Source organism: Canis aureus, chromosome 17, assembly GCF_053574225.1.
Source record: "Canis aureus isolate CA01 chromosome 17, VMU_Caureus_v.1.0, whole genome shotgun sequence".
In the NCBI taxonomy this organism is placed as follows: domain Eukaryota; kingdom Metazoa; phylum Chordata; class Mammalia; order Carnivora; family Canidae; genus Canis; species Canis aureus.
Genome location: NC_135627.1, coordinates 13,241,186 through 13,268,763, shown reverse-complemented (window position 1 = coordinate 13,268,763; position 27,578 = coordinate 13,241,186). Strand labels below are relative to the sequence as shown.

Below are 27,578 nucleotides of genomic sequence, written 5' to 3'. Positions count from 1 at the left end.
ATATAACCTTTAACTTGTGAAAGAAATTTCTATACTTGGAGATTATCTTTAGTTTTAATACTTTATAAATACTAGTTACTGATGAAAAATTTCATCTTGAGTAAGAAATCTTGAACTTGAATCCATCAAAAATTTCTCCTGTTTGACATTTTTTACTGTCTTCACTTTAGATAAGGACATTATCTGCCAGAGCTACAGCTGCATTTATACTTGCAAATGAACACAACGTTGCTCTATTCAAACATTTTGCAGACTTGTTACCTGGATTCTTACAGGTAAGAAAACAGTATAAAATAAGTGATCCTTAAATCCTTACTGGTTTTCTGCAGCGTAAAGTCTCATCAAAGTTCTCTAGTGCATTCAGTGTATTTGTTGCCTACTGTGTGCTGGCACTAGACACTAGGAGTTCAGCAGCAAACAAAATGCAAATCTCTAGCCCCATTGAACTCCGATCTTTTTCCCTTCGTAGACTCTCAGTCTCTTAAAAATTGTAGGTTAGGGTTTCAAAACCTTTCTATAACATAAATGATAAAAGCAATTTATGGCTATTAATGAATATGTAATCACATAGGTTATTGCCATGGAATCAACCAAATAACCTACAAAATGTAATGCCCATTTTACATAAGGGGAAACTAAAGAGCGGAGGTTAGGAAACTTGCCCAAGATCACAGTGTTGGTAAGTGATTGAAGCATGTCTCAAACCCAAATTGGACAGCAGTACTTAGTCTTCAATCCAGGGCTTGTAACAGTTTATACTATAAAGTAAATGGTTTATGGTTAATTTCACTTCAGGGTTATTATTATTTTAAGGATACCTTCTGCCTCAAGCAGAAAGTAAAATAAGATTGGGTAAGTTAGAGCAACTTGTTAGACCCAAATTTTGTAATAACTGTATTTTCCATTTTGAAATGCATAGGTAACATACATATGTACACATACAAGTTTAAAATATAAAAATAAATTGCCTTAAGTTGTTACAAAGAAGAAATAAAAAAGGAATAAACAGTAAAATGGCATGCTTTTCAACTTGTATATGGTATGGTATGACTTCAATGAAAGACATATAGACTAGGTGTTTTTTAAGTGACCCATGCAACACAGTAGCTAAACATTTGAACTGATAGATACTATTGACAAGGCAAACACCACAAATGCTGTTAGTATTGATGGTTTGATTTCCAGAAATGGTAAAGATCCAGACAAAACAAAGTTATGTATTCATCCTTGGTTTATACAGTATTTATACTTGGAGGGTGAGGGGGAACCCATGGTACATTAAAAACAAACAAAAAATAATTTGTGAATTTGGTTTTATGTTCAGATCATTGTAAATTAGGTTTTTGTTTTAGAAATACCTGACTTTTGTGACTGTGTGAGATGCATGATAAGCTCGTCATGTGAGTTCCTCAGAAGCATTTGTGTCACAGATGCAGGATATCTAGAAACCCTGGCCTTTGCTCTTCCTCAGTCATTGTGATGACCAAGAAAACTCCTGGGAGAAATAGCATCCCTATTGAGAACCACTGGCTTAGAGAGGATTTGGAAGAGCTAAAACTGAAAAGTTCCATATGAATTCTGCATATTTCAGTAATTTTGCAGGATTTAGTAGAAACTTTTCTCCCTATACTGTCAAACTGCAAAGATAGTTTAGGTCAATGACAAACATTAACTTGTCCATTCTATCATTTTAGTAGTTTATTACCAAAAAATTTTGTGAGTTACCCACTGCTACATTCTAATCTCAGATTTTTCTTCCCCTGAATTTAGAGTAAGCTAAAATGTTAGCCAAAACTTCTAGGAGTTGTCACTCTGAAATAGGGAATGGTAAGATACAGAGTGTATACTTAAATACACAGTGAGTTAACTTGATGTCAAAGAGAAATAAATTGAGTAATATTGGACATTTTAAATGTATCATAGGGTCTAGTAGTTACTGCATGTCTGAAAAAGACTAGGATATGGATATTGGAGGGACAGAGAAAAGTAATTCCTTAACAGCCTTAAGTTTGCTATGCTGGTTACTATAATTCCGGCTTAGATTTAAATCTTTGTATGTTTCTAGTTAATATTAGTCAAAAGGAAGGAATATATGCGGCTGTGAGATTTGCACTCTTTAGATTGCTAAATTGTTATTTAGTAAAAAATATTCTTCAATAATATTCTGTTGTCTGCCTTTTAATGTTTTGACAGTGAGACATCACATCTATAAAGTAACTTGAACCTAGACCTTTTTCTTTTCTCTTTCATTTTTTCTAGGCTGTGAATGACTCGTGCTACCAGAATGATGATTCAGTCCTGAAATCCCTTGTTGAGATTGCAGATACTGTTCCAAAGTATTTGCGTCCTCACTTAGAAGCTACTTTACAGCTAAGTCTAAAGGTAAATTAAATATTTCAGTAAATGTCTGTTTATCCTTTTCAGTTAATAATCTAAACTACTAAATGTATAAAATACGTTTTCTCTATAGTTGTGTGGAGACACGAACCTCAATAATATGCAACGCCAGCTTGCCCTTGAAGTAATTGTGACCCTCTCTGAGACCGCAGCTGCTATGTTAAGAAAACATACCAATATTGTTGCACAGACTAGTAAGTCAAAGGTCTTTAAATAGTTTGTTCATGTGGAAAAATTGTTGGATGAACTTGCTGAAAATTGTGTAAGCTCACAGATTTCTTGAGAATATTATAAAATGTCTTTCACAAACAGATGAATGGGGAGAAATTTATCTCTGTACACATTTATGTGCATGGACCCAATATGGTAACTATGCTGTAGACATTCTGAAGTCCCACAGTTGTAGGCATGACTTGTGACACCTGGATATCAAAATATATAGAAGACTTTTTTGGGGGAAATCGGATAACATGTTGAAAGACTAATAGAAGAACTAAACATTTCTCTTCAAATTGATCTATAAACGAAGACAATGTTGGTCATAAGGTTGATCATAGAATTTGTGTAAAATAACATATGGCCTGAAGTAGCCAAGTCAATTTTGGTGAGCAGAGTGGAGATCTTGCCTTCTCAGCTATGAAGATTTAGAAACTGTTGGTGGTACAGGTGTAGGCAAATGGATTGTAGGAAACAGGATTCTATGAGCAGATCCGCTTACATGGAAACAAAGCTGACTTTAAAAGATAAATAATTGGGGCGCCTGAGTGGCTCAGTTGGTTAAGCGTCTGTCTGCCTTTATAGCTCAGGTCATGATTCTGGGATCAAGCCCCATGTCCAGCTCCCTGCTGAGCAGAGTCTGCTTCTCCCTCTGCCTCTCATGTCCCCCCACCAAATAAATAAAATGTTTTAAAAAACTAAGAGAACAGTTATTGACCAAAGGTCATTTCTGTGGCAAAAATCTATCCCAACCTCGGATATCCTATAAAAATTAATTCAGGGTTGATTTAGCACCTAAATGAGCGACACGTTTTACAAACAAAGTTTAAGAGTAGAAAGAAGTTTTTTAAGACTGAATTACAAACCATAGGTACAAACATTGCTGAATTGGCAAATACTAAAACAATTTTTTGACCAGATACACTACAAGTGAAATTAAAAGACAAGCTGCAGGCTGGGCAAAAGCAGCTACAGTGCACACGGTCAGCAAGTTCAGGTCTGTAGGAAACAGACAAGGGCTAGGAACTGGAAATCCACAATGAAGGAGCTAATGAGCCTGCTCAGCGTCAGTAAACACCAGTGCAGTTGGGGAGTCTGGTGTCAGGTGTGGAGCAGAGAAGACTCAGAAAGCTTCAGGGCACTTCACACATGGTTGTGAAATGAGACAGGTCTCCTTTCAAACCTGGAGCAGTGCACATTTAATGCAGCCACTATGCAGAGCAGTTAGTCTTTCTTAGTAATATTGAAGATACCTGTAACAATTCCATGCCCTGAACTCACACTTGTCAAGGGTATATGGATAAGAATCTCATCAAAGCAAATTTTGTAATAGGGAGAAAATTAGAAACAACCAAAATGTCCATCAGTAGAATAGTGTGTTTATGTAATAGAATATTCTGAAGTAATTAAGTTGAAATCCATGTGTGTTGAAAAGGAAGCAAATTGCCTACGGATATATACATAGTATGGTACCATTTATTGTGTGAAAATTTAAATCTTGAGATAGTGCTATATTTGTTTACAGAAAAATCTGTAGTTCAAGTATAAAAACACTTTGGGAGTGAGAAGCATCGATTTTATGTTGTGCTCACCTCTGGTGAATAAAGAATATAGTAGGATCTGGGAAGTTTGTCTTTTCTTTAATGTTAACTCTTAAGCAGAACAAGATCTAAAGCAAATGCAACAAATATTTGTTAAAAATTTGTTGAAATTGGGCAGCCCAAGTGGCTCAGCAGTTTAGCACCGCCTTCAGCCCAGGGCCTGATCCTGGAGACCCGGGATCAAGGCCCACATCAAGGCTCCCTGCATGGAGCCTGCTTCTCCCTCTGCCTGTGTCTCTGCCTCTCTCTCTCTGTGTGTCTCTCATTAATAAATAAATAAAATCTTTAAAATAAATTTGTTAAAACTTAACAAACCAGATGTTGGAGGCACAGGCAGACTTTTCTGTCTCACTCTTAGAGGCAAGGTAAATCTTACTTTGTTTTTTACTTCTTAAAATTCTTGTTAATAAATGGTGATATTGATAAAAAAAAAAAAAAAGCCATAGTCTTCAGAGATGAAATGATGATTTGCTTTAAGTTCCTCAGATGTTAGCAATGATGGTTGACCTTGAAGAGGATGAGGACTGGGCGAATGCAGATGAGCTGGAAGATGATGACTTTGACAGGTAATCATGCACCCAGAAACTGCATTAGAGGCTCCCTTGGTGAAATGGAGCGAACTTGGGTGGCAGCTGGAGTATAAGGGTTCCTGGAGCCCGTCTCTTCCCACCATATTCTGTAATTCAAAGTTAAACTTCTAAGTTTAGAACATGGGATACTCGGCTTTCTGTGTCAGATTTTATAAATATTTTATTTTTCATAAAATAGGTATTTTTTCCACCCCATTTTACTCTAAATTTTCAAGATTTTTTTAGTGTAAGAGTATCTTAAAGTATGTATAAAAAAGCTTTATTGTGAAAAATGCCTTTACATACATAGACCTCATGTAGAATATTTGGTTCCGCACAGTTCCCTGCAAAATGCCCTGTTTTCCCAATTTCACACAAGTTAACCTTAGGCTAGAGAGGACAGTGGTGGTGAGATTTATACTGTAGCGTTCAGTGACACTGGAGCTACTGTTTAACTTGTTTAGACTTAGGCTTTCATGGATAAAGATTCCTATGGAAAATCCACTGGAATCGAATTCACTGTCTAGTAGTGATGGCCTCTTACATATGTATGAGACGTGCACTTCAGAACTCTATTAATGGATCTTTCAGTGGTCCTAAAGGTATATTCTCAGGTAGCGTTAGAAGTGGAGGACAGGTGGGTTGAGTGATTTGCTCAGGTTTTATATAGCCTATCTATAGACTGAGACTTCATGCTGTTCTTTTACTCTTTGCAGTTAATCAAACTACCTCCCTTTCTTAAAGAGAACTGAAAGTATTTCTCTGAAAGACTGGTAGTTGAAATAAGCTATTAAAACAGGCATTAGGTAAAATTAAAGACATTTGACTTAAAGAAAATACAGTGTGTTTTTCAACTTAGTCCCATTATTAAAAATGACTACTCTGGCTTGAATGCTATTTTGAAGTACATGAAAATAATCCTTCACTGGAAATAACCTCATAGGGCTAAAGGGAAGACCAGGCTCAGACTGAGTTTCCTTTGCCTGGTTCAGTTACTGTAATGTACTGCTCCCTATTCAAGGCACTTAATTTATATGGCTTATGAAGCTATTTTTCCTGGGCTAGATGAACAGGATTTTCTTATCTGGAAGTAAATAGGTTTTATTTTATTTTATTATTTTATTTACTTTATATTTATTTTATTTATTTATTTATTTATTTATTTATTTATTTATTTATGTAAATAGGTTTTAAATTATTTCAAAAGTAAGTTTAAATATATTCTCTAAAGAAAATTTGTAGCTTCATCTTTATAGTCTCCTCAACCCAGCAGTTTGAGATGATGCACATGACAAACTCATTACTAATCTTGCAGTTCAGAGACAGTGCAGAGGCCCTTCTGGCCAATTTTCTTCTGTTTTCCATGAAAACTCTGGTATTAAGTTTCACTGGTGCATTATTTGTGGCAACACAGTTTACATCCCTTTAAAGTACATAAACTCACAGCAAGGAAGTCATCCTCCAGAGTCTCAGCATGGCTTTCAGTTTTCTATGTTCTGTCCGTTGAGTTGAAGGATGTACAGGAAATGAGATAACAAGGCTCTCCTAAACATTGTACTCCTACCTCTGAGTCTTGAAAGCATTAAAGCTCAAGCGTTACCCAGTGAGGGGTGTGTGTGGGGAGAGAAATAGCAAAGTCTTGAAAATTAAGATGGAGACACAGCAGGACTTTTTACACTTTGGCAAATGAATCATGGAAATGTTATGTGCCCTCCCCTTTTTCTTTAACTCTGGATATTTAACCTATAAGTTCATAGGTTTAGAAGACTGCTTGAATTGGTAGTTTAATGTGATAACGTGTTTTAGATCTGTGTGTGTACAGTGCACTATTGTGTCTGTTGAACATAATGAATATGTTCTTTGGTCTCTGTGCAGCAATGCAGTGGCTGGTGAGAGTGCCCTGGACCGAATGGCGTGTGGACTCGGTGGGAAACTGGTGCTGCCGATGATCAAGGAACACATTATGCAGATGCTCCAAAATCGTAAGCTGGATATCCCAAAAGAGAGTAGTGTAGCGTGCTTTTCTAAATCTTCAGTTCTGACAGATGCTTAGACTTAATCTTTCTTTGCCTTTTTATATCCTGTGTTTAGTCCAATTTTTATATTATACTGATAAAATCCTATTTAGTCCTCTTTGGAACCATTCAGTCTTACGCTAAAGAATGTTTTTCCTCACTATTGCAGATATTCAGTTCTGTCTCTAGAATTGTCTTCAATCCATAGGGAAAAAAAATTTCAAGGAAAAGCTATAGATTTTCTCCCTACCCAGAAATAACTAGCTTTTAATTTAAATAAGACATCATTATTTCATGTCTATAAAATATTAGCATATTCAATTCCTATAATCTTCCTTTATCCACTACTTTTTGTTTTCAAAAATGTATAATCAGAAGAGAAGCCACTTCCATATTTCTCTTACTGTTTTCATAGCAAATATTTGGTCATTTGTATCTGTACCTTTAATTTATTTATATCAATATCAAAAATTATTAAATGTGTGTTATATTTTTATCTTTTTTTTTTTTTAAGATTTTTAAGTAACCTGCACTCACTGTGGAGCTCAAACTCATAACCCCAAGATCAAGAGTCGCATGCTCCACCAGCTGAGCCAGCCAGCCACCCCTTATTTTTGTCTTTTTATTTATAGAATTAAGGTGCTTGGCTTTTTTAAAAAATTCAAATACAGAAATGTATAAACTGAGAGTCCATTAGATTTAGAGGTGGCCAGTTAATACGTTTCTGAGACTTTTCTCTGACCTTCTTTTTGTATATGCAGTTTAAAAAAAAAAAGTGAACATAGCTTACGGACACACCATACTTACCTTAAGCTTTGCCCCAGGGTTAATCATATCACCACATAACAGCTCCCCCCTCATTTTTTTTTTTTTAACAACCACATAGCCTTCTATAATACCCCATTAGTTGTTAATAGTTTTTGTTGATTACAAATAATGCTAATGCATACACTCTTCTACAGAAATCCTGTATGGATCCTTGTATGGATATTTATGTCTATAGGGTACATTCTGTACAAGAGACACACTTGAGGGGCAAACCATTGGTTCTGCATTTTAAAGTAATAAAATGGAGTAATAATAGAATACCAGCTTCAAATGAAAGTGAACCATTGAGAACTGAAGCCCTTATGCAATTTACCTAATTCTTACCCCATGTAAGATTCTTTTGAAAAGGCATGGCCCAAAACCATTATCCCTTTTTAATGACGTGATTGTATATCTGGGTCTTGAATAATTGTCTTACCCCTTTTTTGCCTCCTAAATTTCTTGAGGGTTTTTTTTTTTTTCCTCAGAGGGATGGAGACAGCATTAAAGATTGCTTAAGTTATCAGAGCTGCTAGAAAGTATCTAGCTTTTCCATTTTTAAAATGAAGAAAGTAGCCCAGAAACATTAAAAGATTGCACAAGGTCACCCAGCTGTCACTATTTCACCATCAGTTCACAGTATTCTTCAAATCAGTTGTGAATGTGGTTGTGACATGTAGTAGAAATTTGGCTTTTAAATTTCTGCTGCAGTTTATTAGGTGGATGCTGAAGGCTTTGCATATATGGCAATGAACTCTAAGATATGTTACTGTTAACATTATGGCAGGTCTACTGCACCTTAATTTCCTCATCTGTGAAAGAGGAGAAAATGCAGAGATGTATTTAATGTGTGCACAAAGTGCTTCAGCAACAGCAAACAATATATAGCTCCTAGTAACATGTGCCCCACTTTCTTCCTTTTTTTAAAGATAGTTTTATGGGTTTTCCTTTAAGTAATAAAGAGCAAAATTTAAAGGAGAAACACTATTTCCAGATCCCCATACCATACCATCACATTCTGCTGAACTTATTTTCAGGAGCTCTGTCTACCGGAGATGTATAGGCATATCTTTTTTTATTCTCTGAACCAAATATGGACACTTTTCTCTATCAGTAAATATTTATTGTATCTCTTTTTTAGATTAGTAAATTCAGTGTGCAAAGATGAGCATCTTATTTACTGGTTTCTTAGGATGATTATTACTCGGTTGAAAAATTCTGGCTTAATGGTCTATTGAGTAATTGAAACACATTAAAAATATTTAAAATGGGGATCCCTGGGTGGCACAGCGGTTTGGCGCCTGCCTTTGGCCCGGGGCGCGATCCTGGAGACCCAGGATCGAGTCCCACGTCGGGCTCCCTGCGTGGAGCCTGTTTCTCCCTCTGCCTGTGTCTCTGCCTCTCTCTCTAGCTGTGTCTCTATGAATAAATAAAATTAAAAAAAATATTTAAAATGTTAAAAAAATATTTAAAAATATAAAAATATTTAAAATGTGACCTTGTGCACATTTTAATATTTAAAAATATCAAAAATGTTGTAAATAATAATAAGGGTGTAATTCTTAACAAAATTAGGAATTTTTCAGAAATTCCTTTTTTTTTTTTTTTTTTTTTTTTTTAAGAAATTCTTTCTAGTAGAATTAGTTACCGGCAGAGTTCATCTTTACGTGGGTTTTAGGCTCCCCAAAGTAAATAGTTAAATTGTAAAAGTTCTCAAACTTTCTGTTCTCGAGACCCCTATATACTCTTAAAAATTACTGAAGATCCCAGAGTGCTTTTGTTTATGTAGGTTGTGTCAACGTGTATACCTTTAGAAATGGAAACAAACACTTAAAATACTCACTTAAAGGTAACAATAATAAACCTGTTACACTTTAAGAAATAACATTTTTCATGAAAAATGACTTGTAAAACAAAAATGTTAGAAGAATGCATTTTTAAAAATATCTTCTAAGTATCTTAGCTGAATTTTTTTTCTGCTTTACTTATCTCGTGGGATTTTATATGTGTTGTAATCCTTCGAGTATTCCACTGGATCCCCATAATGAGAGTGAAAAAATATTATCAGGAGAATAGTTTTGATTCAGAGAACCCCAGGGTAGTTGGGCCCCACTTTGAAAACCATTGCTTTACTCAGATACTAACTTTCTATATTGATGTATCTTTTGCTTTACGCAACAAGTTATGTGAAACACCTTAAAGGGAACAGTTAAATGTTTAGAAATGAAAGTCAGGGAAATTATATATTAAAATGATAGGAAGGTTCAGTAAAATAAATACTGCTTAGCTAATATTCTATTAATCTAAAGTAAAGTTTGTCTATGTTCATTTACCATATTGCTAAATAAAAATTCTTTAAAAGCAGTATCTTTCCTCCATGGCTTTTTTCCTTTTTCCAGAAATGTGACGGGGGCTCCTGGCCGACTCAGTCGGTAGAGCATGCGACTCTTGATCTTGGGGTCATGAATTCAAGCTCCATGTTGAGTGTGAAAATTGCTTAAACAGATAAAATGATAAACTTGAAAGAAAAAAGAAATGGGACCATGGATGAAAATCAGTGAATCTATTCAATGAATAGGAATGTGTGACACAAAATCCAGATATTTGTTGTTTATGGTAAATCTTACGGGGAAAACCTTATTTCCAGTAGTTGGTATAAATACTAATAATTTGCTTCCATACTGCCTTTTAACTACCTCTGGAATAGAAATGCTTGTGTGATGTAACCGTCACTCCAGTGAAATACTCCTAGTCAGGCACTCTTTTCTGTCCATTTTTCTCATTAATGTATAAAAATATGTTGATAGTCTTTTCCAAATAAAGAGAACTTCATTTTATACTTCTTACTACCAGAGTGACATGCTAATCGCTCTTCTTTCATGTGTAATTGTTTTTTGTAGCTGACTGGAAATACAGGCATGCAGGATTAATGGCCTTATCTGCCATTGGTGAAGGATGCCACCAGCAAATGGAAGGAATTTTAAATGAGATAGTAAATTTTGTTTTGCTTTTTCTTCAGGATCCTGTAAGTACCAGTAAATATCTGACTAATAATTATTACCGTAGTTTCACATGGGAACCCATTGCCTTTACTCATACAAAGTAACCTATTCCAGCATCCAAGAGTAAGGTATGCAGCCTGTAATGCTGTGGGACAGATGGCTACAGATTTTGCACCTGGTTTCCAAAAGAAATTTCATGAGAAGGTAAGTAACAAGGCCTCAAACACTCAAGTCAGACTTTTAAGAAGAGGGCGTGTAGTATGTTATATGTATGCTTTGAAATGTGGCATTTCAGAATGTGTGCTCATCTGCTTTCATCTTCCAGGTGATTGCAGCCCTGCTACAGACCATGGAAGATCAAGGCAACCAACGAGTGCAGGCCCATGCCGCAGCCGCTCTTATTAACTTCACCGAGGACTGTCCCAAGTCACTGCTTATTCCGTATTTAGACAATTTGGTGAAACATCTGCATTCCATCATGGTTCTTAAACTTCAAGAGGTAAGTTACTAGGTTTTGAGCTCCTACTTAGAAATTAACATAGGTTAATTTAATGGGTAAGACCTAGAGAAAGAAACTTTTCAGCATGGCCATAAAGAATAGAAAGTTAGGATAGGCTATTTGAAGTAGAATAATTCGGTCTTGAACAGAGATAGGCCAATATTGGAATTGGGAAAGAAGATAGAGCCTAAAGGTTAGGTAAAAACAGTATTTGAATTGCCTTGAAAACAAGGCAGTTATTTTGAATTCTGATTTATGTAAATTTGGAAGAACCATTTTGTTCTTAACTGCTGCAAGAAATCATGATAATGTGATTGTAGGAAATTAGCGTGATGGCATTGTGAGGCATAAACAAAAAGGGAGAAGATTTAAGTCAAGACTGTCAGAAGATTATTTCTCAGAGAGCTTGAGTAGAAATTGGGGAAGATGATTCTGAAAGTCATTTCTCAAGCAGTTAACAGTTTCTGCTAGTTTGAATTTAAAAAGATGAAGAAGTAGTAAAAAAATAATGTTGACCATTCTTTTCACCTGGATGGCAGAAGTAGATAAGAAAAAAATCCTTTTTGCTTTAAATATGTTAGATTTCAGACAAGGCCTGGCTATCCAGATAGTTAAAGCTTAAATAAGAGGTGCAACCTAGAAACAATTGGCTTATTAATGTTTAGTACAGCTATGTATGAGAAAGAGGATGCAGGCCAGAAAGGTAAGGGTTTAGATTCAGTTTGCTGTCAAATCCAATGAAAATAAATTGCTGTAAAAATGAAATGAATAAAAAGGACAAACAAAAGCCTTTTAAAATGATTATATTCAATGGACATAAAGTTAACTGTCAAGTTGTTTATAAGTAAAGTCAGTCTGTAACATCATATACTTGATTTTTCTTTTTTCAGATTTATTTATTTCAGGGGGGAGGGTAGAAGGAGAGGGAGAGTCTCAAGCAGACTGCCCACTGAGTGCAGAGCCCAGCTTAGGACTTGATCCCAGGACCTTGAGACCCATGACCTGAGCCAAAACCCAAGAGTCGGATGCTCAACCAACTGAGCCACCCAGTTGCCCCTAGAATATCAATTCTTGTACATTAATTCATTGTGAACCAGTGATAGTTCATAAGCCACACTTTACCTAATTGTGTCCTAAAGGAACAAGATACAGTGTCTCAGAAGGCAAAGGAAGGGGTTTGAAATGGGATGGGTGCTCAATGTCAGATGACAGCAGACCAAGAACATGATGAAGGAACACGAGTTAGTCTTAAGACAGAAAGAAGTAGACCCAAGATGAAGGCATATGAGTTGGTTGGTTATTCAGGAATATATGGATCAAATGTGACTTTACAAGTAGGTTTGGGTAGAGGGCTGAAGTGTAAAGAGAGTTTCTGTTGCATCCTCTTCCGCCAGATAGGCAACATGTCAGATTTTTAAAGACTAAAAGAAGGAATTGCTAAGATCAGCTGGGGAAGAGGATAAAGTGTATGGGCAAGAGTTGTACAAAGAGAAGGTAGTTAAGGAAGAACAGCATTCCTCTGAGATGAGAGGTAGGTCAAGACCTGAAATGTGGAGCAGATGCAGAAGGGAGTAGGTTACTCTCTTATGGAGGTGGTGGAAGTGGTAGTACAAGATGAAGAGCTCTGTAGAGAGTGGCTATAGTTGATGAGGGGGATGAAAGAAATCTGGAATACCCACTGGGTTAGATATTCATATGAATCCAAGGGGATATTGACAGGTGACAACATGAGCCCAGTGGCAAGTACACGGTTACTGGCCAGGTCAGAGAACTAGGTCTCTGGTGCAGGGGAAAGGTGAGCTCATCGGTCTCACCAGATAGTAAAACAGTGTGCAGGAGAGCTCTGGCACCAGTGGTGGTGTTAGTGGTACCTTCTAGGGAGAGTCAGGGAAGGTAAAGGAATGGACCGTAAAGGGAGTTCTCTCCACATATGGTAGGACAGCACTAAGTGGGAGTAAGCGAGGAAAAAGGACTAAGAAAGGCACAAAGCTGGGGATACAGAAATTGGAAGAGGAATCTAATTTGTGCTCAAGCACTAGTTGCTCTGAGACAAGGCCAACATGAGGAGGGAGCACTTTGTTAACAGAGAAGCAAGGAGATCCTCTCTCAGTAGTTCCACAGGGACTCTTCAGTCTGCTCCAGAACCTGTGGTCTCCACTCAGGCTGCTGAAGGGTGGTCTCAGCTTGCTGTTTCAGAGAAGTGTTTGAGAACTATCAGGGGACATGTCTTCCAGCCTCTTCATTTCCATGATTTGTTTTGTGTGTCTTCCTTCTAGTTGATTCAGAAAGGCACCAAGTTAGTGTTGGAACAAGTTGTGACCTCTATCGCGTCAGTTGCAGATACTGCAGAGGAAAAATTTGTCCCCTACTATGACTTATTTATGCCATCACTAAAGCACATTGTCGAGAATGCAGTTCAAAAGGAACTCAGACTTCTCAGAGGAAAAACTATTGAGTGCATCAGCCTCATTGGTCTGGCCGTTGGGAAGGAAAAAGTAAGTAATTTATTCCAAGGTTGAATTTACTATATGTAATTTGGCTGTGGAGGCATTGAAGGTACTAGAGAGCCTTTAATTCTGATAAATGATTTTCTGGATACTTGTTTTTATCCATCATCTTACTCTTCTGTCACTCCTACTTTGTATGGAAATTCATTTTATCAGTGTTAATATTAAGTTTTTTCTTAATTCAGTTATGCTCTTGAAACCACCCCCCCTTTCCTACCACATTTACAGTCTTTCTCCTGGGAGGTATGTGGAGTTCAAGATCATATGTTTAGTTTCACCCATTTAAACATGTACTTGGAAACGTTCCACTTGATTTCTTGTTAATCCAAAAAACATCAGGTGTCCCGAGATAGAAATTCTATATGCATATAACACTTCAGAAAAATAATTAGCAAGGACTGTTCACCAGCATATTTTCCTTCCAGCCAGCACCTCAGAGTTGTCAAAGCCAATCAAAGGAAGTTTCTTTGTCATTGACCCCCACCCCGGGTTCTAACTCTCAGAACTGTCAACATTAGAACCTCTCTGATTGGTCTCCTCCAAAACCATCAGTATTAACTTATAAATAGTTTTCTGTGGGATACTGAGAAGCTAACCAGTAAAACATTTTTGTGTTCCATACTCTATGTATCTGGCTTTCAAACTGTCTTTGAAACACACTGTCTACACAAGGGAGATTGCTAGAACTATACAGAGTTAAATGAAAATGATATAGTTCTAGAGAGCAGTCTAAAATTTTCTTTCTGGAATTCGATTATCTTTTTACTGCTGGAAATAACAAACCATAGAACAAAACTTTATGTCATTAGAAATACCTTTACACTGCAGTTAACCCTGACCTTCATTGAAGAATCTATTTTTCTAGAAAGAGCACTAAGTCTGTGTAATATATAGATGAACATCTTTGAGTGTAACCCTTGTCTGAGGAGTTATGACCCATGTGGATAATGTAATGGTAACACTGGTGTTGATTTTCTCAAATATTTTTGTCTAGTTCATGCAAGATGCATCAGATGTGATGCAGCTCTTATTGAAGACCCAGACAGACTTCAGTGATATGGAAGATGATGATCCTCAGGTAAAGCAGCTTGGACACATTCGCCTTGATCCATTGAGGAGTTGTGGCTAATGCAAGGTTAATGAACTCGACAAAGAAATTAATAGGCTTCTTGAGATAACCCCTGGTTTCAGAGACATTCTTCACTGGTTTTCCTTCACTTCTCATACCACCTTTTTGTCAGCCTGCTGTAGCTGCCCCCTCTAAGATTCTCAATTTTTTTTGGTGCTCTTACGGTTCTGTCCTAGGCCCTCTTAGCTGCTGAGCAGTGTCATTTACATTGTGGCTTCAGTCTTCCTCTGTATGCTGTGACCTCCAGGTCGTTCTCTGAATTCAAGATTTATTTATCCAACAACTTATGAGACATCTTTGTTTGGATGTCTCCCAACCTTCTCAGTGCCACATGACTTCCCTCCCCTGTTGAAAAAGAAGTACAGAAACCTAACAATCTTAGAACATGCTCTGCTTTTCTTTCTGCCGTGAACAAACATTTGTTTCACTTAGACCCCCTCCCCCACTCAGCCTGACTAACCTCTGCTCATATTTCACATCCTGTGTGAGACTTGATACTATGTCCTTATGACCCTGGGGTGTAAATTGTGTGTCATAATCCTAATAGTATTTACGATGCCTAAAGTGTAACAGGCATTCCATAAATAGCTGCTGAATTACGTTTTGACTTTATACGGCCATGCTGTAATTGTTTCCCATAAACTTAAAGTTGGTTTTGTTCTGTTTCGTTTTAGAGTAGGAGTGGGTAGTATGTGTATGAATGAATATGAGGTAGTTATATTGGAAAGTAAAAAATCCCTTTCTCAGTTATCGAGATGATAAATTAGAACTAGATTCTCTATAGGTAATTTGCAGGTGATTAAGACTGTGTAAACATAGTAGTAGAAGAGGTGTCTTAAACATAACCCAACCACTTTGAAAAATTAAAATAGCTGGAAGAAAGGGATGTTTTGTTTCTTGGGTGTTAATGTTTAATACATAGAATGCTAGGCAGTAAGGATACAGATAAAATAGGTTCCTACCTTCAAAAGGTAATGCCTAGGAGTTGGTATGATTAAGTGGGTTTTATTTATGTGGTCCAGGTATTAGAGAATAACCGTATATTGCTTTTTGAAAGTAAGAGAAAATAAAACACGGTCCTGGTCTTTCTCTTTTGCCTCGCCTGCTGTCTGTATCCCAGGGTAAAGGTTCACAATGATTCTGTTGTTTCTGAATGTTTTTAAGTATATGACCTTAGAAAATGTACTTCTGTCTAAAAGAGATATGAATGTAAAATGAAACATTATTTCTATAAAATAGGGAAATGGCTTTCTCTGTGATATCTTTTTACCCATTGTTTTAAAGTCAATTTTAATTTCTTCCCCCAGATCTCTTACATGATATCAGCATGGGCCAGAATGTGCAAAATTCTTGGAAAAGAATTTCAGCAGTACCTTCCAGTGGTTATGGGGCCTTTAATGAAGACTGCTTCGATTAAGCCTGAAGTAGCCCTTTTAGATAGTAGGTGTCTTCATGAAGACATAGCAGTCATAAAATTCATCTCTGTGACTATTTTTAACATAAATTTGTTTTCTTCTCTGTTAATAGCCCAAGACATGGAGAATATGAGTGACGATGATGGTTGGGAATTTGTGAACCTTGGAGATCAGCAGAGTTTTGGTATTAAGACTGCAGGATTGGAAGAAAAGTCTACTGCTTGTCAGATGCTGGTGAGTGTGTACAGTGTTTACCAAATTTCAGTTGACAACTTCCCATAACACATACATAAATATTTCTCAAGGCATTTTTTCTGTAGATGCTAAAGAAGTTATTTTAATGAGCAAGAATATATTCTTTAAAAAGTAAAAGGTAGAAACCTTTTGACCCAACATTCCTACTTCTGGATAAAGAAATCATATAGGTGGGGCACTTGGGTGCTCACTCAGTCACTTAAGCAGCCAACTTTTGATTTCAGCTTCGGTCATGAACTCTCAGGGCCCTGGGATCAAGCCTGCTATGCTCAATAGGGAGTCTGCTTGAGGATTCTCTCCCTCTCCTCCTTCCCTTGCTTACTCTCTTTCTCTTATCCAAATAAATAAACCGTAAAAAAATCATATACATAAATTTCTATTTCTGATTCTATTCTGTTTCTAACAACAACAAAAAAAAGAAGCAGCTTAAATGCCTGCTCTTAGGAAGATAATAATACGATACCCTAGACTATTACACGGCTGATACAAAGCTACATGAGGGCAAGGACTTTTGTCTGTTTTGTGTTTAATGTATAGTAGATACGATGACAAAGGATTACTTTTTGAGTGAATGATCAGAAATTTGCTCATGATACTGAAAATAAAACTGGTATGGTTTCACTTATATAAAAATATAAACATGGTAGGGACATCAAAATGTTTGCAATGATTATCTCTTTATAGTATTTAGGGTCTTGTGTGTAAGTTCTCTTTGAGTTTTTTTCCCCCCTATAGACAGGGACAATATATTTTTTAAAAGAATTAAGTTATGGTTTCAGATTACAAATTTAGCAGTTAAATAAGTCTAAATAAAAATTAATTGCTTACAGTTTATCTTGTATTAATAAAGCACCGTTGTGTTTTCTAAGTCATTTAAACTTGTATTTCTTGAACTTTTGCTTATCATCAGTACTTACTATATTCTATAAATATTTATACCTACAATAATTTATAAACATTTTGAGTTTTTCTGGTATCTTTCTCAAGTAGAGAGCAATTATGTCACATCTCAGAACTATCAAATCTTTTAATGTAGTGGGAAAAAGTAAAGAAACAATGGTTTTTATTTTTTTATTTTATTTTTTTTTGAAACAATGGTTTTTAAAACAGCACTGTCAGGGGCGCCTGGGTGTCTCAGTCACTTGGGCATTTGACTCTTGGTTTCAGCTCGGGTGGTGGTGTGGGGGTCATGAGATCAAGCTGTATCAAGCTCTGTGCTGGGCATGGAGCCAGCCTGTGATTCTCTCTTTCCCTCTCCTGCCCTCTCCCCCAACCTCCATTCTCATGTGCTCTCTCTCTCAAAATAAATAAACAGTTCTGTTTTTCTGTTTCACTGCTGAAATGATTTTTTTTTTCTTTAAGATTTACTTATTGGGACACCTGGGTGGCTCAGTGGTTGAGCGTCTACCTTCGGCTAGGGGTCTGATCCCAGGGTCCTGGGCTCGAGTCCTGCATCAGGCTTCTCATGGGGAGCCTGCTTCTCCTTCTGCTTATGTTTCTGCCTCTCTGTATGTCTCTCATGAGTAAAAAAGTATAATCTTAAAAAAAAAAAAGATTTACTAATTTATTTAAAAGAGAGAGTGAGGGGTAGGGCAGAGGGAGAGAAGGAGACTACTTAAGCAGACCTCCCACTCAGCATGGAGCCTGAAGTAGGGCTTGATCCTGAGATCATGACTTAAACTGAAACCCAGGAGCTAGATGCTCAACTGACTGGGCTGCCCAGACACCCCTGAAATTTTTTTTTTTTTAAGATTTTATTTATTTATTCATGAGAGACACCGAGAGAGAGGCAGAGACACAGGCAAAGGGAAAAGCAGGCTCCCTGCAAGGAGCCCCATGCAGGACTTGATCCCAGATCCTGGGATCACGCCCTGAGCCAAAGACAGACACACTCAACCACTGAGGCACCCAGGCATCCCGATTTTTTTTTTCCTTTTTTAAATAAAAATAACAGCCTGTTTGCAGACAGAACAGATAGGCTACAGTTACATTTTTAGTTTTTGGTTTGGTTTGGTTCTTTGAGAGTGAGAAGACAAGCTGGAAGGGAGGAGCAGAAGGGAGAGGGAGGGAGAATCTTCAGCAGGTTCCACGCTCAGTGTGGAGCCAAACACAGGGCTCAATCTCAGGACCCTGTGATCATAATGTAAATAAATCAAGAGTTGGACACAACCAGTTGAGCCACCTGGGCACCCCTATATCTGTTTTTTGAGGTTTTTTTAAAGATTTTATTAGAGAGCTAGAGAGCTTGTTACAGGCATTGAGGGGAGGGGCAGAGGGAGAAGCATACTCCCCACTGAGCAGGGAGCCCGACATGGGGCTTGATCCTAGGATCCCAAGATCATGACCTGAGCTAAAAGTAGCTGCTTAACCAACTGAGCCACCCAGGCACCCCTCTGCATGCAGCTTTAAATGTATTTCTAGTCAGGGTACAGCATCCTGTGGTCCTTAGGATTCTATTTGTTAAATACTAATACCTAAAAACTAACATGGATCTTGATTTGATTTCTCTTTCCAATATTTTGTTTTCAGGTTTGCTATGCTAAAGAGTTGAAGGAAGGCTTTGTGGAATACACTGAACAGGTTGTCAAACTGATGGTCCCTCTACTGAAATTTTATTTCCATGATGATATCCTACAACTTTGAACACAAAACAATTAGTTAAATTATAGCTTATTCAAGTATTAGACTTTGTGTTAACCGAAGCCTGTGTCACCTTTATTCTTTGCACTAACTATAAGATTATAAACTTCAGTTTTTCATGTGCTTTAGTTTCATGGTTTTTTTGCTTTTGCCAAAAACATGAAGAAGAAAACTTTACCTGTCTTAGTTAACAGCTTTTTCTGTGAACGTCTAAAAGATTTTAAGAATTGATATTTTATTAGCAAATGTTTACATTTGTATATAATTGCTACATTTCTCAAATATCTTTTGATGATGTTAAGCAACTAAGACCATTCTAAATACATTAGAGACCCACTGATAACTTTCTGTGGCATAGCTCTACATTTCAAACATGGATACCACCTTTGGGGAGAAACATTTCTTGATAAATCTGCATGTTAAATATTCTCTTCTCAACATGATAATAGTAGTTAATACATTTAGAAACATTTTTATGCCTTTACATACACAGTTTCATACATAGATTTAAAGAAGAAATAAAGGACAGCTCAACAGTGTTTGAGCCCAGACCTAAACCCAGATCTGCCTGAGTGCAGAGCCCCTGTGTTGTAGTTTTTCATGCAGTATCCCATAGTGGCATCCTTTACAGAAGACCACTTTTGCCCAACAGAAATATACCATGATGCCAGAGGACAAAGAAGTCTTTTTTAGAGGAAATCTCCCGACCTGATTTTATAAATGATATTAGATAGGGAAGGGCATCTTGATCTTCCTTGCAAACTGAAAAGGCTCTGACAGGAGGAGGTCCTCATTCATTTTCCCAGGAAAATCATAGCTTTGGTTCCATTTATTAGAAACATATTGCCTAAAGTTTTGGGATAGGAACATCTTGAGACCTGCTCTTAAGGATCCCAGATCCTTTCACCTTTCGGTCTTGCTGCTGTGTTGTAGGTGACAGAAAAGATAAGAGATAAGTCTTAATGGGTAGGGAGATGTCTGTTTTTATACACACGCTCTATTTAACATAAGCTCCTGTATTGCAATCTCAGATAAACAAGTTATCTGGCGCTCAGTGAGCACTTTAACATTTACATAAGCAAAGTGATAAGAACGATCTTTTGAGGATAGTGATTACACTAAGCGGATCTAAGAATAGTGATCACGTTTCCTTAACAATAAACGTGTTCGAGTGGCAGCAGCAGAATCCATGCCTCTTCTCTTGGAATGTGCAAGAGTTCGTGGCCCTGAGTATCTCACACAGATGTGGCATTTTATGTGTGATGCTCTAATCAAGGCCATTGGCACCGAACCAGATTCAGATGTCCTCTCGGAAATAATGCACTCCTTTGCAAAGGTAAATATTCTTCTCTTAAAAATATGTATAAGGTTGTGTGTTCATTTATTAGTCTTGCTAAATAAATAAAATTGAATCTTTTTGTGCTATAACAAATGATTCTTAATTACCAGTAATGTTTAATTCTTTTTTAGTTTAATGTTTTGGTGTTGTCCTTTTTGTGTTTGTTTTTTTCAGAGTAGCTGCTCTTACAGTCCATTCTTGGTTAGTTTCCACCATCATTTACCTGATAATCCAGCTCCAGAATCTTGGCTCATTTCCAGCACATACATAGTTTCTGTCCTATTCTGTTTTGAGTCCTTCTGCTCTTCGCATTACCTTTGTGCTGAGATAACCTCCCTTGGATTGTTCCAGAAGTCTCTCTCCTTTCTCTCCCTTCCAGTTCATTCTCCTTTGCTTGAGCATGAACTTGCTCATAATTTGTCACTCCACTTCCCATATTCTTGGTTAGCTCCATGGCCTACCTGCTCCACAGTTCGTTTTAAAGTTTCATCACCAGTGTTTGTCCCCTTTTACACTCCTGCAGTTGAGTTTTCTTCTATTTTTCCAAAGAATGCATGCTGCTGGGCCTTAGTGCCACACACACACACACACACACACACACACACACACACACCCCAGCTCATGCTGCTTGGCCTTTCTCCAGCTATGTTTGTGTAGAGTATGCGTGTGGTGATTAAGCTCCTTAGGAGCTGGATGCTCTGCTCTATCTTTGAGACCTCAGCACCTAATTGTAATGCCCAGCATTTAAGATACGCTCAGGACATGTTTCAAATAATGCTGTTTAAATTCTTTTTGAAGTACTGTCATTGTAACACAACACACCAAGTATTAACTACTCATTTAGTCATTAGTCTTCCAGGGTACCGAGTTATGTTAATTTTTCTCATGCTTCCATGTGATTCTTAATGGAATTTAACTTTTGACTCTTAAAACTTAAATCCCATGGCCTGCTTGCTTTCCTTCATTTCACTGTAGTGCATTGAAGTCATGGGAGATGGATGCCTTAATAATGAACATTTTGAAGAATTAGGAGGAATATTGAAAGCTAAACTCGAAGAACATTTTAAAAATCAAGAATTGCGGCAAGGTAAGTTTTCCACACTTTTATTTCTGAATGTAATCCTTGACCATTTTGGCAATATTTAAAAAGACATTTATTTGGGTGTGTTTTAGTTAAAAGACAAGATGAAGACTATGATGAGCAGGTGGAAGAGTCACTACAAGATGAGGTAAATTATTCCCTTCAGAACCTAATTTATATGATCACGTGCATCTGGAAGATTTTTAAATGCTTAAGTTTCTAGAAAGTTCGTTATCTGACTTGTCATTCTGATGGTAATTATCAGTACTTTCCAGCAGAAGAATCTAACATATATTGCATATACTAATTGAGAGAAATAAGTAATTGAAGTTAGCTTATTTGTGTTTTGGATGTTATGGGAGAGTTTTTGTTGGAGTACCTCACACATAACAGCACTTATAGGTTCACCTAGTATTTTACATACTCCTCTCAGTAACTTTTTATTTGGTGGTGCCTTCAGCATTTTAAAGATAAGTGAACTCAAACTCAGGTGTTAAATGACCAACTGGAGCCACACACAGTTGACAATCTAGGACTTAAGGCCAGATCATTTTGTAACATCAGCTGTCTTTCTACCGTACCACAGAATAATGCAGGTTTTCTTACAAATGCTACACCTAGAGTGGTCGATGTAAGTCATCTTCACCTTGTTACTCCATTTTCTCCTCATTCACCTGTGTATTTAGGGCCCAGAGTGTGGCATGTGGCCATCCTGGTGGACCCATGCTAACATGTGCAGGTCATCCCATTTCTGCGTGAGGTGCTCACATGCTCACACACATTGCTCCCAAGGATGAAATGTAGTAATTGACCCCACATCCTTTCACCAGTCTGCTCCAAACTTAGAAACATTCTTTCAGAAAACAAAAAATAATGCTAAAGTAAAAACACAGAACTTCAGTATTTAAGTACGTTTCCAGAAAACTCTGGGATAAGTACAAATTTGCTCACACCTTTAATCTACCGATAGCAGATAGGAGACGTGACCCCCAATCATCAAGGTTACTGCGGTCTCCAGACTCTTTCCTGTGCCCTGAAGAAGTGATGAGAAATTTCTTAGATCTTTTAAAAAATAAATGTAACTGTTGGTCATAATGGAGATGCTTTTTAATACATATGGGTGTTACGCGTTTTTTTTGTTTTGTTTTTGGTTTTAGGATGATAATGATGTTTATATTCTGACCAAAGTGTCAGACATTTTACACTCAATATTCAGTAGCTACAAGGAAAAGGTGTTACCATGGTTTGAACAGCTGCTTCCGTTAATTGTCAACCTCATTGTAAGTGTTGCCTTTCTTTGACCGTTATTTTAGGTAGTTGCCTGGGATGTTTTCAGTGTAGCACTTGAAAACACACTTTCAGGTTAAAATGGGTCTTAGAAATCATAATTTTCAGAGTAGATCTTTAATTTTATCAAGTTTATTGCATTGCCGTTGATACTTTCTCACTTAATATATGCTTATGGTTGGCTAATTAACTTTTCCGTAGTTCGATTAAATTACAATGTGTTCCAGAGACATACAAATGACTTTTCATTATTTGAGGTTATGTGTGTCCTGCTAAATTAACAAAATGATTACTTTTTTTTAGTGGAACCTAGAGGATTCAGTTAAAATCCTTGTTATGTACAACCAGTAGTCGTTTATTGTGGATGATGGCCTTATGTATTCAGTTTTTAAAATATGCATGAAAAGCAACCAATAGGAGTTTGTCTTGTTTTGGCTTTTAATTTTGCATTGTATTTGGTAATGCAGCACGTTTTTTATAAAGGAAATATACGTATCTTGCTGCTTCTGCTGGTGGTTCTGGTATGTGGTAATGTCATGGTGAGATTCTTTAGAAAATCATACAAAGTCTTTCAAACTTGTACTTCATTAAATCTGTGTTGTAATTTGAGGATTGTTACAAAAAGTGATTATTACTGTGTTGTTTTTCATCGTTTGTAACAGGAATATCCATGTATAAGCTGATAGTCTAGAGAGAATTTTTTTTTTACATTCTTAATGTACTCCAGTATTCAGAGCTTAAAAGATTATCTCTTTTATAGTGTCCACATAGACCATGGCCAGACAGACAATGGGGATTGTGCATCTTTGATGATGTCATAGAACACTGTAGTCCAGCCTCATTTAAATATGCAGAATATTTCTTAAGGCCGATGCTCCAATATGTATGTGACAACAGCCCAGAAGTCAGGCAAGCAGCTGCATATGGCCTGGGAGTCATGGCACAGTATGGTGGAGATAACTATCGTCCTTTTTGTACAGGTACTTTCATTTGTTGGTTATAGGCATCCCTTTTATCATTTCCTTCTTCTCTTTTCTACACTTCCAAATATTATATAGCTGTTTTTATTGTATTCTTCCCTTTTTCAAACCTCTCACCTATAGTGCAAATGAATTGGCCTTTATTCTCATAGAAATGGAAATGAAGTTTGGATGAAATCTGAGCCTCACCACTCCTGCCCTCCAGAGTACAGTTCATTCAGGGTTTGGGCATTATACCCCAGCTGCAGCATAGGATTTTTTTTTTCCCCTTAAGATTATATCTATATGGAAGAGTGAGAGCACACATGAGCAGGGGGAGAGACAGAGGGGAAAGAGAGAAGCAGATTCCCCACCCAGCACAGGGGCTCTATTCAGGCACCCCTAGCATAGGACTTTGAAAACATACTGGGGTCCCTGTACGGTTAGTGCAGAAATATAGAGAGGCTTTTAAAGGCTTAAATACCCTGAGGTGAGGACTGTAAATCTGGGGGCTCCCAACTTCGTGTAGTCTTAGTAGAGTGCTGGCACTCCTGGCCGAGTGGGGGCAGCCTGCTGCCTTTCTTTACTCTAGGTCTGGTTCTGCAGCCAAGAGAACAAAACATGTCATGTGTTACACCTTACTAATTCTTCACTATAATTGATACAGTCAAAGCAAAAAAAGAAATTTGGCATAAGAATGTGAGATTTTAACTGACCTTCTTGCAATTGCTTATTTTAGAAGCACTTCCACTGCTGGTAAGAGTTATTCAGTCTGCCGATTCTAAGACCAAAGAAAATGTCAACGCTACAGAGAACTGCATCTCAGCAGTAGGAAAAATTATGAAATTCAAACCGGACTGTGTAAATGTTGAAGAAGTCCTGCCACATTGGTTGTCTTGGCTTCCACTACATGAAGACAAAGAAGAAGCTGTTCAGACTTTCAATTATCTGTGTGACTTGATTGAAAGGTAAGAAAAGGGACAAATAGACCTTATTTTTTTCCTCTTTATTTAAAATAGTGTTTCCTGTGCACAGCCCTCAGATGTTTAAACTGTAGGACAATTAACACTGCCTTACAATTAGATCTAATTTTGACTTTTTTTATGGAATTAAATTCAACAGATAAGGCATTGTAGAACATAATGTTTTTAAGAAGGTTCCCTTTTAATGTTGTCATCCACCCCGTTAATCTGGTTTTTATTTGGCTTTAGATTTTTTGAAATTTCAGCTTTACTGAGGTATGATTGACATACATCACTTATTAGTAGAATAAGATTAAAGTAGGTTTGTTGTTCATGCCATTATTTGACCCTCTTAAATTCTGGGTTTTTTCTTTGGATTCAAGAATCAGCAGTATAAGGAAAGTATTCCAGACTGGTAATCAAAATCTGGCCTTGGGCTCTGGCAATATTAGTGCTCTTTTGTGTTCATGAGGATATCAAAGAATTGCAACAACCTGGAGGCTATAGAAGCTATCAAATCAAAGGCGTGTTCTTTGGTTATCTGTTTTTCTATATCCAAGTTCTAAATATTAGTCAGATCTAGGCTCTGTCGCTGTTAATTACTGCTTTTATTCATGAATAGCTCCAAGAGCCACAACTACTCTCCTGGAATTTGTAGAAATAGGCCAGCAAGTGTATTCCATCGTGCCTGTTTCAGTTCAAGTTTGCACAAATGTTGTGTTTGAGTGTTCCCATGGAGAACTATCATTAAGGGATGTGATAGCCATCCTGGAGACTGTACACTCCTTATCTGCTCCTGTCTCTGAAGCCACCAGGTCTCCATCATTCTGTTTGATCATCTCATCTCCCTTGGAAATGACTTCTGAAAGTTTCTTAATGAAAGACTAGAATTCCAGTTAAATTTACTATTATGCTTCTTTCCATTAAACTTGCTTAAAGTTTATTTCCCAGATTACTCTTGAAATGCCCCTAAATCCTTTTGAACTTCAAATTTATTTGGAAACCACTTTCCCACGTGTAAGTAAAATACATGTTAAGAAGTTTATTCTTAGTAAAGCTTTTTTTTCCCCCTTAAATAAGTTACAAATTATTTATAAAGCACTTAGAACGTTCTATTCTTTTTTGGCCCTTAAAACAAACCTGAAAGATGAGTCAAGTATTTTGTTCTTAATTTACATGGGAAAGCACTGAAGAGCTAATAAATAAAATTAGCTGTTTTTACTCCCACTGAATTTGATTTTAGTGAATGCATAATAATCTTATAAAAACTTTGTAACAAAATTCCATGTTGGAGGAAGCATGTAGGAAAGTATGAGTGCTTGAGTGATTTCTCCTTATAATTTTCATTTATAATTGCTTTATTCTCTTTGGTCAGTAATCACCCCATCGTTCTTGGCCCAAACAATACCAATCTGCCCAAAATATTCAGTATAATTGCAGAAGGAGAAATGCATGAGGCAATTAAACATGAAGATCCTTGTGCCAAACGTCTGGCTAATGTAGTTCGTCAAGTACAGGTAAGCTGTTTTGCTTAAATTGGGGAAGAGGAAATAAAATAGTTTTTTGGGAGGTGTTTATGGTTTTTTTTTTCCTGTATTAAAAAAAAAAAGAAATAGGTACCAGTTTTCATTTTTATATTCTTTGTCTCTGAGTTTCAAATTAATATAAAATCTGTCTATATGTTCTCATTTTTTTTATTACCACTAAAATATTTGTCCTAAACTTGAGACATTTTGAACCTTGCAATTGGTACTTACTCACACATACATGTCTTCTAGGGGTTTTTTGCATTTACTCAAATAAAAAAAGAGATTTTAATAGTAAATAAGCCGTCAGCTACCAAAATCTTTTCAATGATTTATGCTTCCTGAATTCTAATGTATTGTTTACTTGACAGTGTTCTCTATCTAGTGTAGCTTTATCAGGTCAGATTGAATGAAGAAAACTTAGTGTAAATGAACTTTAAATAAATGGAACCAGGTGTCTTGCTTTTATAATGATAATCATGAAACTACCTCAGAAGAAAGTATTTGGCATTATTATAGTCTACCTAATGATGATTAGTAAAATCCTTCCAGATGACCATTTCACTGAATCTAAATCTATGAAACTGTTTTTTCCTAGACTTCTGGAGGATTGTGGACCGAGTGCATAGCACAGCTCAGTCCTGAGCAGCAGGCAGCCATACAGGAACTCCTGAACTCTGCCTGAGGGCCTTAATATCACCACCAGAAAACTAACTCCAAATAAACGTTTACCCTTTTGTTTAGGTTTCTTTGTTTTGTTTTTGAGCAAAAGAGGACGGTAGAGTTGTGTTGTCTAGGCCATTCTTCTGCAAAGCTCCAAGAGTGGGAAGAGAAGCACTGGGTTTCAGAGTGGTGTTTGAAAGGATTTCTATCGTACCACTGAAGAGGTTCCCCGTAAGCCCTACGGTAGCACTGAAGAGTATTTTTCTATTGGTGATAAGCCACTCACGTGAAGGTGAAAGGGAAGTAAAATTAAGTTTTCTCATTAGACATAATGAAATTTAAGACAAAACAGCTTTAAGATCAGCTATTCAGCATAGATGTGTGTTAAAACAATTTGCTCTACACCTAGTGTTAATTTTATTAATTGGAGTGTGAGTCTTTCTCAAGGGTAGAAAGAAGCCTTCTACCCAACAAACTAGTAGATCTAAAAATTGAAAAAAGAAAAAAAAAGCTGAAGACAAAAACAAGCATGAAGATGTCATATTTGATGTCACTTTCGGGTTTTTCCCCAAAAGGCTGATGCAGTGACTCAATTTGGAAAGCTTTTCAGCTTCCAGTCCTTGAATGTGAAGTGTCGTTGGCATGTCTGGCAGTAGTCTCTCATTCACTCCTCAATAAACAACATTGAAATACGAAAGAAGTTTGTGTA

At 36.9% G+C, this 27,578-nt stretch overlaps 1 protein-coding gene across 4 annotated transcripts in view; it reads left to right on the top strand.

Moving 5' to 3' along the window:
* Positions 1–26,949, top strand: part of IPO5 (importin 5) — a 56,440-nt gene extending 29,491 nt beyond the window's left edge. For all 4 annotated transcript variants that reach the window (XM_077855147.1, XM_077855145.1, XM_077855146.1 and 1 more), the window contains 21 exons: positions 171–275; positions 2,260–2,382; positions 2,471–2,591; positions 4,693–4,780; positions 6,659–6,765; positions 10,506–10,630; positions 10,722–10,811; positions 10,933–11,106; positions 13,383–13,601; positions 14,608–14,691; positions 16,050–16,182; positions 16,270–16,391; positions 18,942–19,038; positions 20,216–20,388; positions 21,367–21,478; positions 21,565–21,620; positions 22,630–22,752; positions 23,520–23,739; positions 24,458–24,686; positions 26,056–26,197; positions 26,805–26,949. In XM_077855147.1, the coding sequence (XP_077711273.1) occupies positions 171–275; positions 2,260–2,382; positions 2,471–2,591; positions 4,693–4,780; positions 6,659–6,765; positions 10,506–10,630; positions 10,722–10,811; positions 10,933–11,106; positions 13,383–13,601; positions 14,608–14,691; positions 16,050–16,182; positions 16,270–16,391; positions 18,942–19,038; positions 20,216–20,388; positions 21,367–21,478; positions 21,565–21,620; positions 22,630–22,752; positions 23,520–23,739; positions 24,458–24,686; positions 26,056–26,197; positions 26,805–26,891 (2,730 nt within the window). In that variant the 3' untranslated portion in view covers positions 26,892–26,949. The remainder of the gene's footprint in view (positions 1–170; positions 276–2,259; positions 2,383–2,470; positions 2,592–4,692; positions 4,781–6,658; positions 6,766–10,505; positions 10,631–10,721; positions 10,812–10,932; positions 11,107–13,382; positions 13,602–14,607; positions 14,692–16,049; positions 16,183–16,269; positions 16,392–18,941; positions 19,039–20,215; positions 20,389–21,366; positions 21,479–21,564; positions 21,621–22,629; positions 22,753–23,519; positions 23,740–24,457; positions 24,687–26,055; positions 26,198–26,804) is intronic.
* The last annotated feature ends 629 nt before the right edge of the window (positions 26,950–27,578 follow it).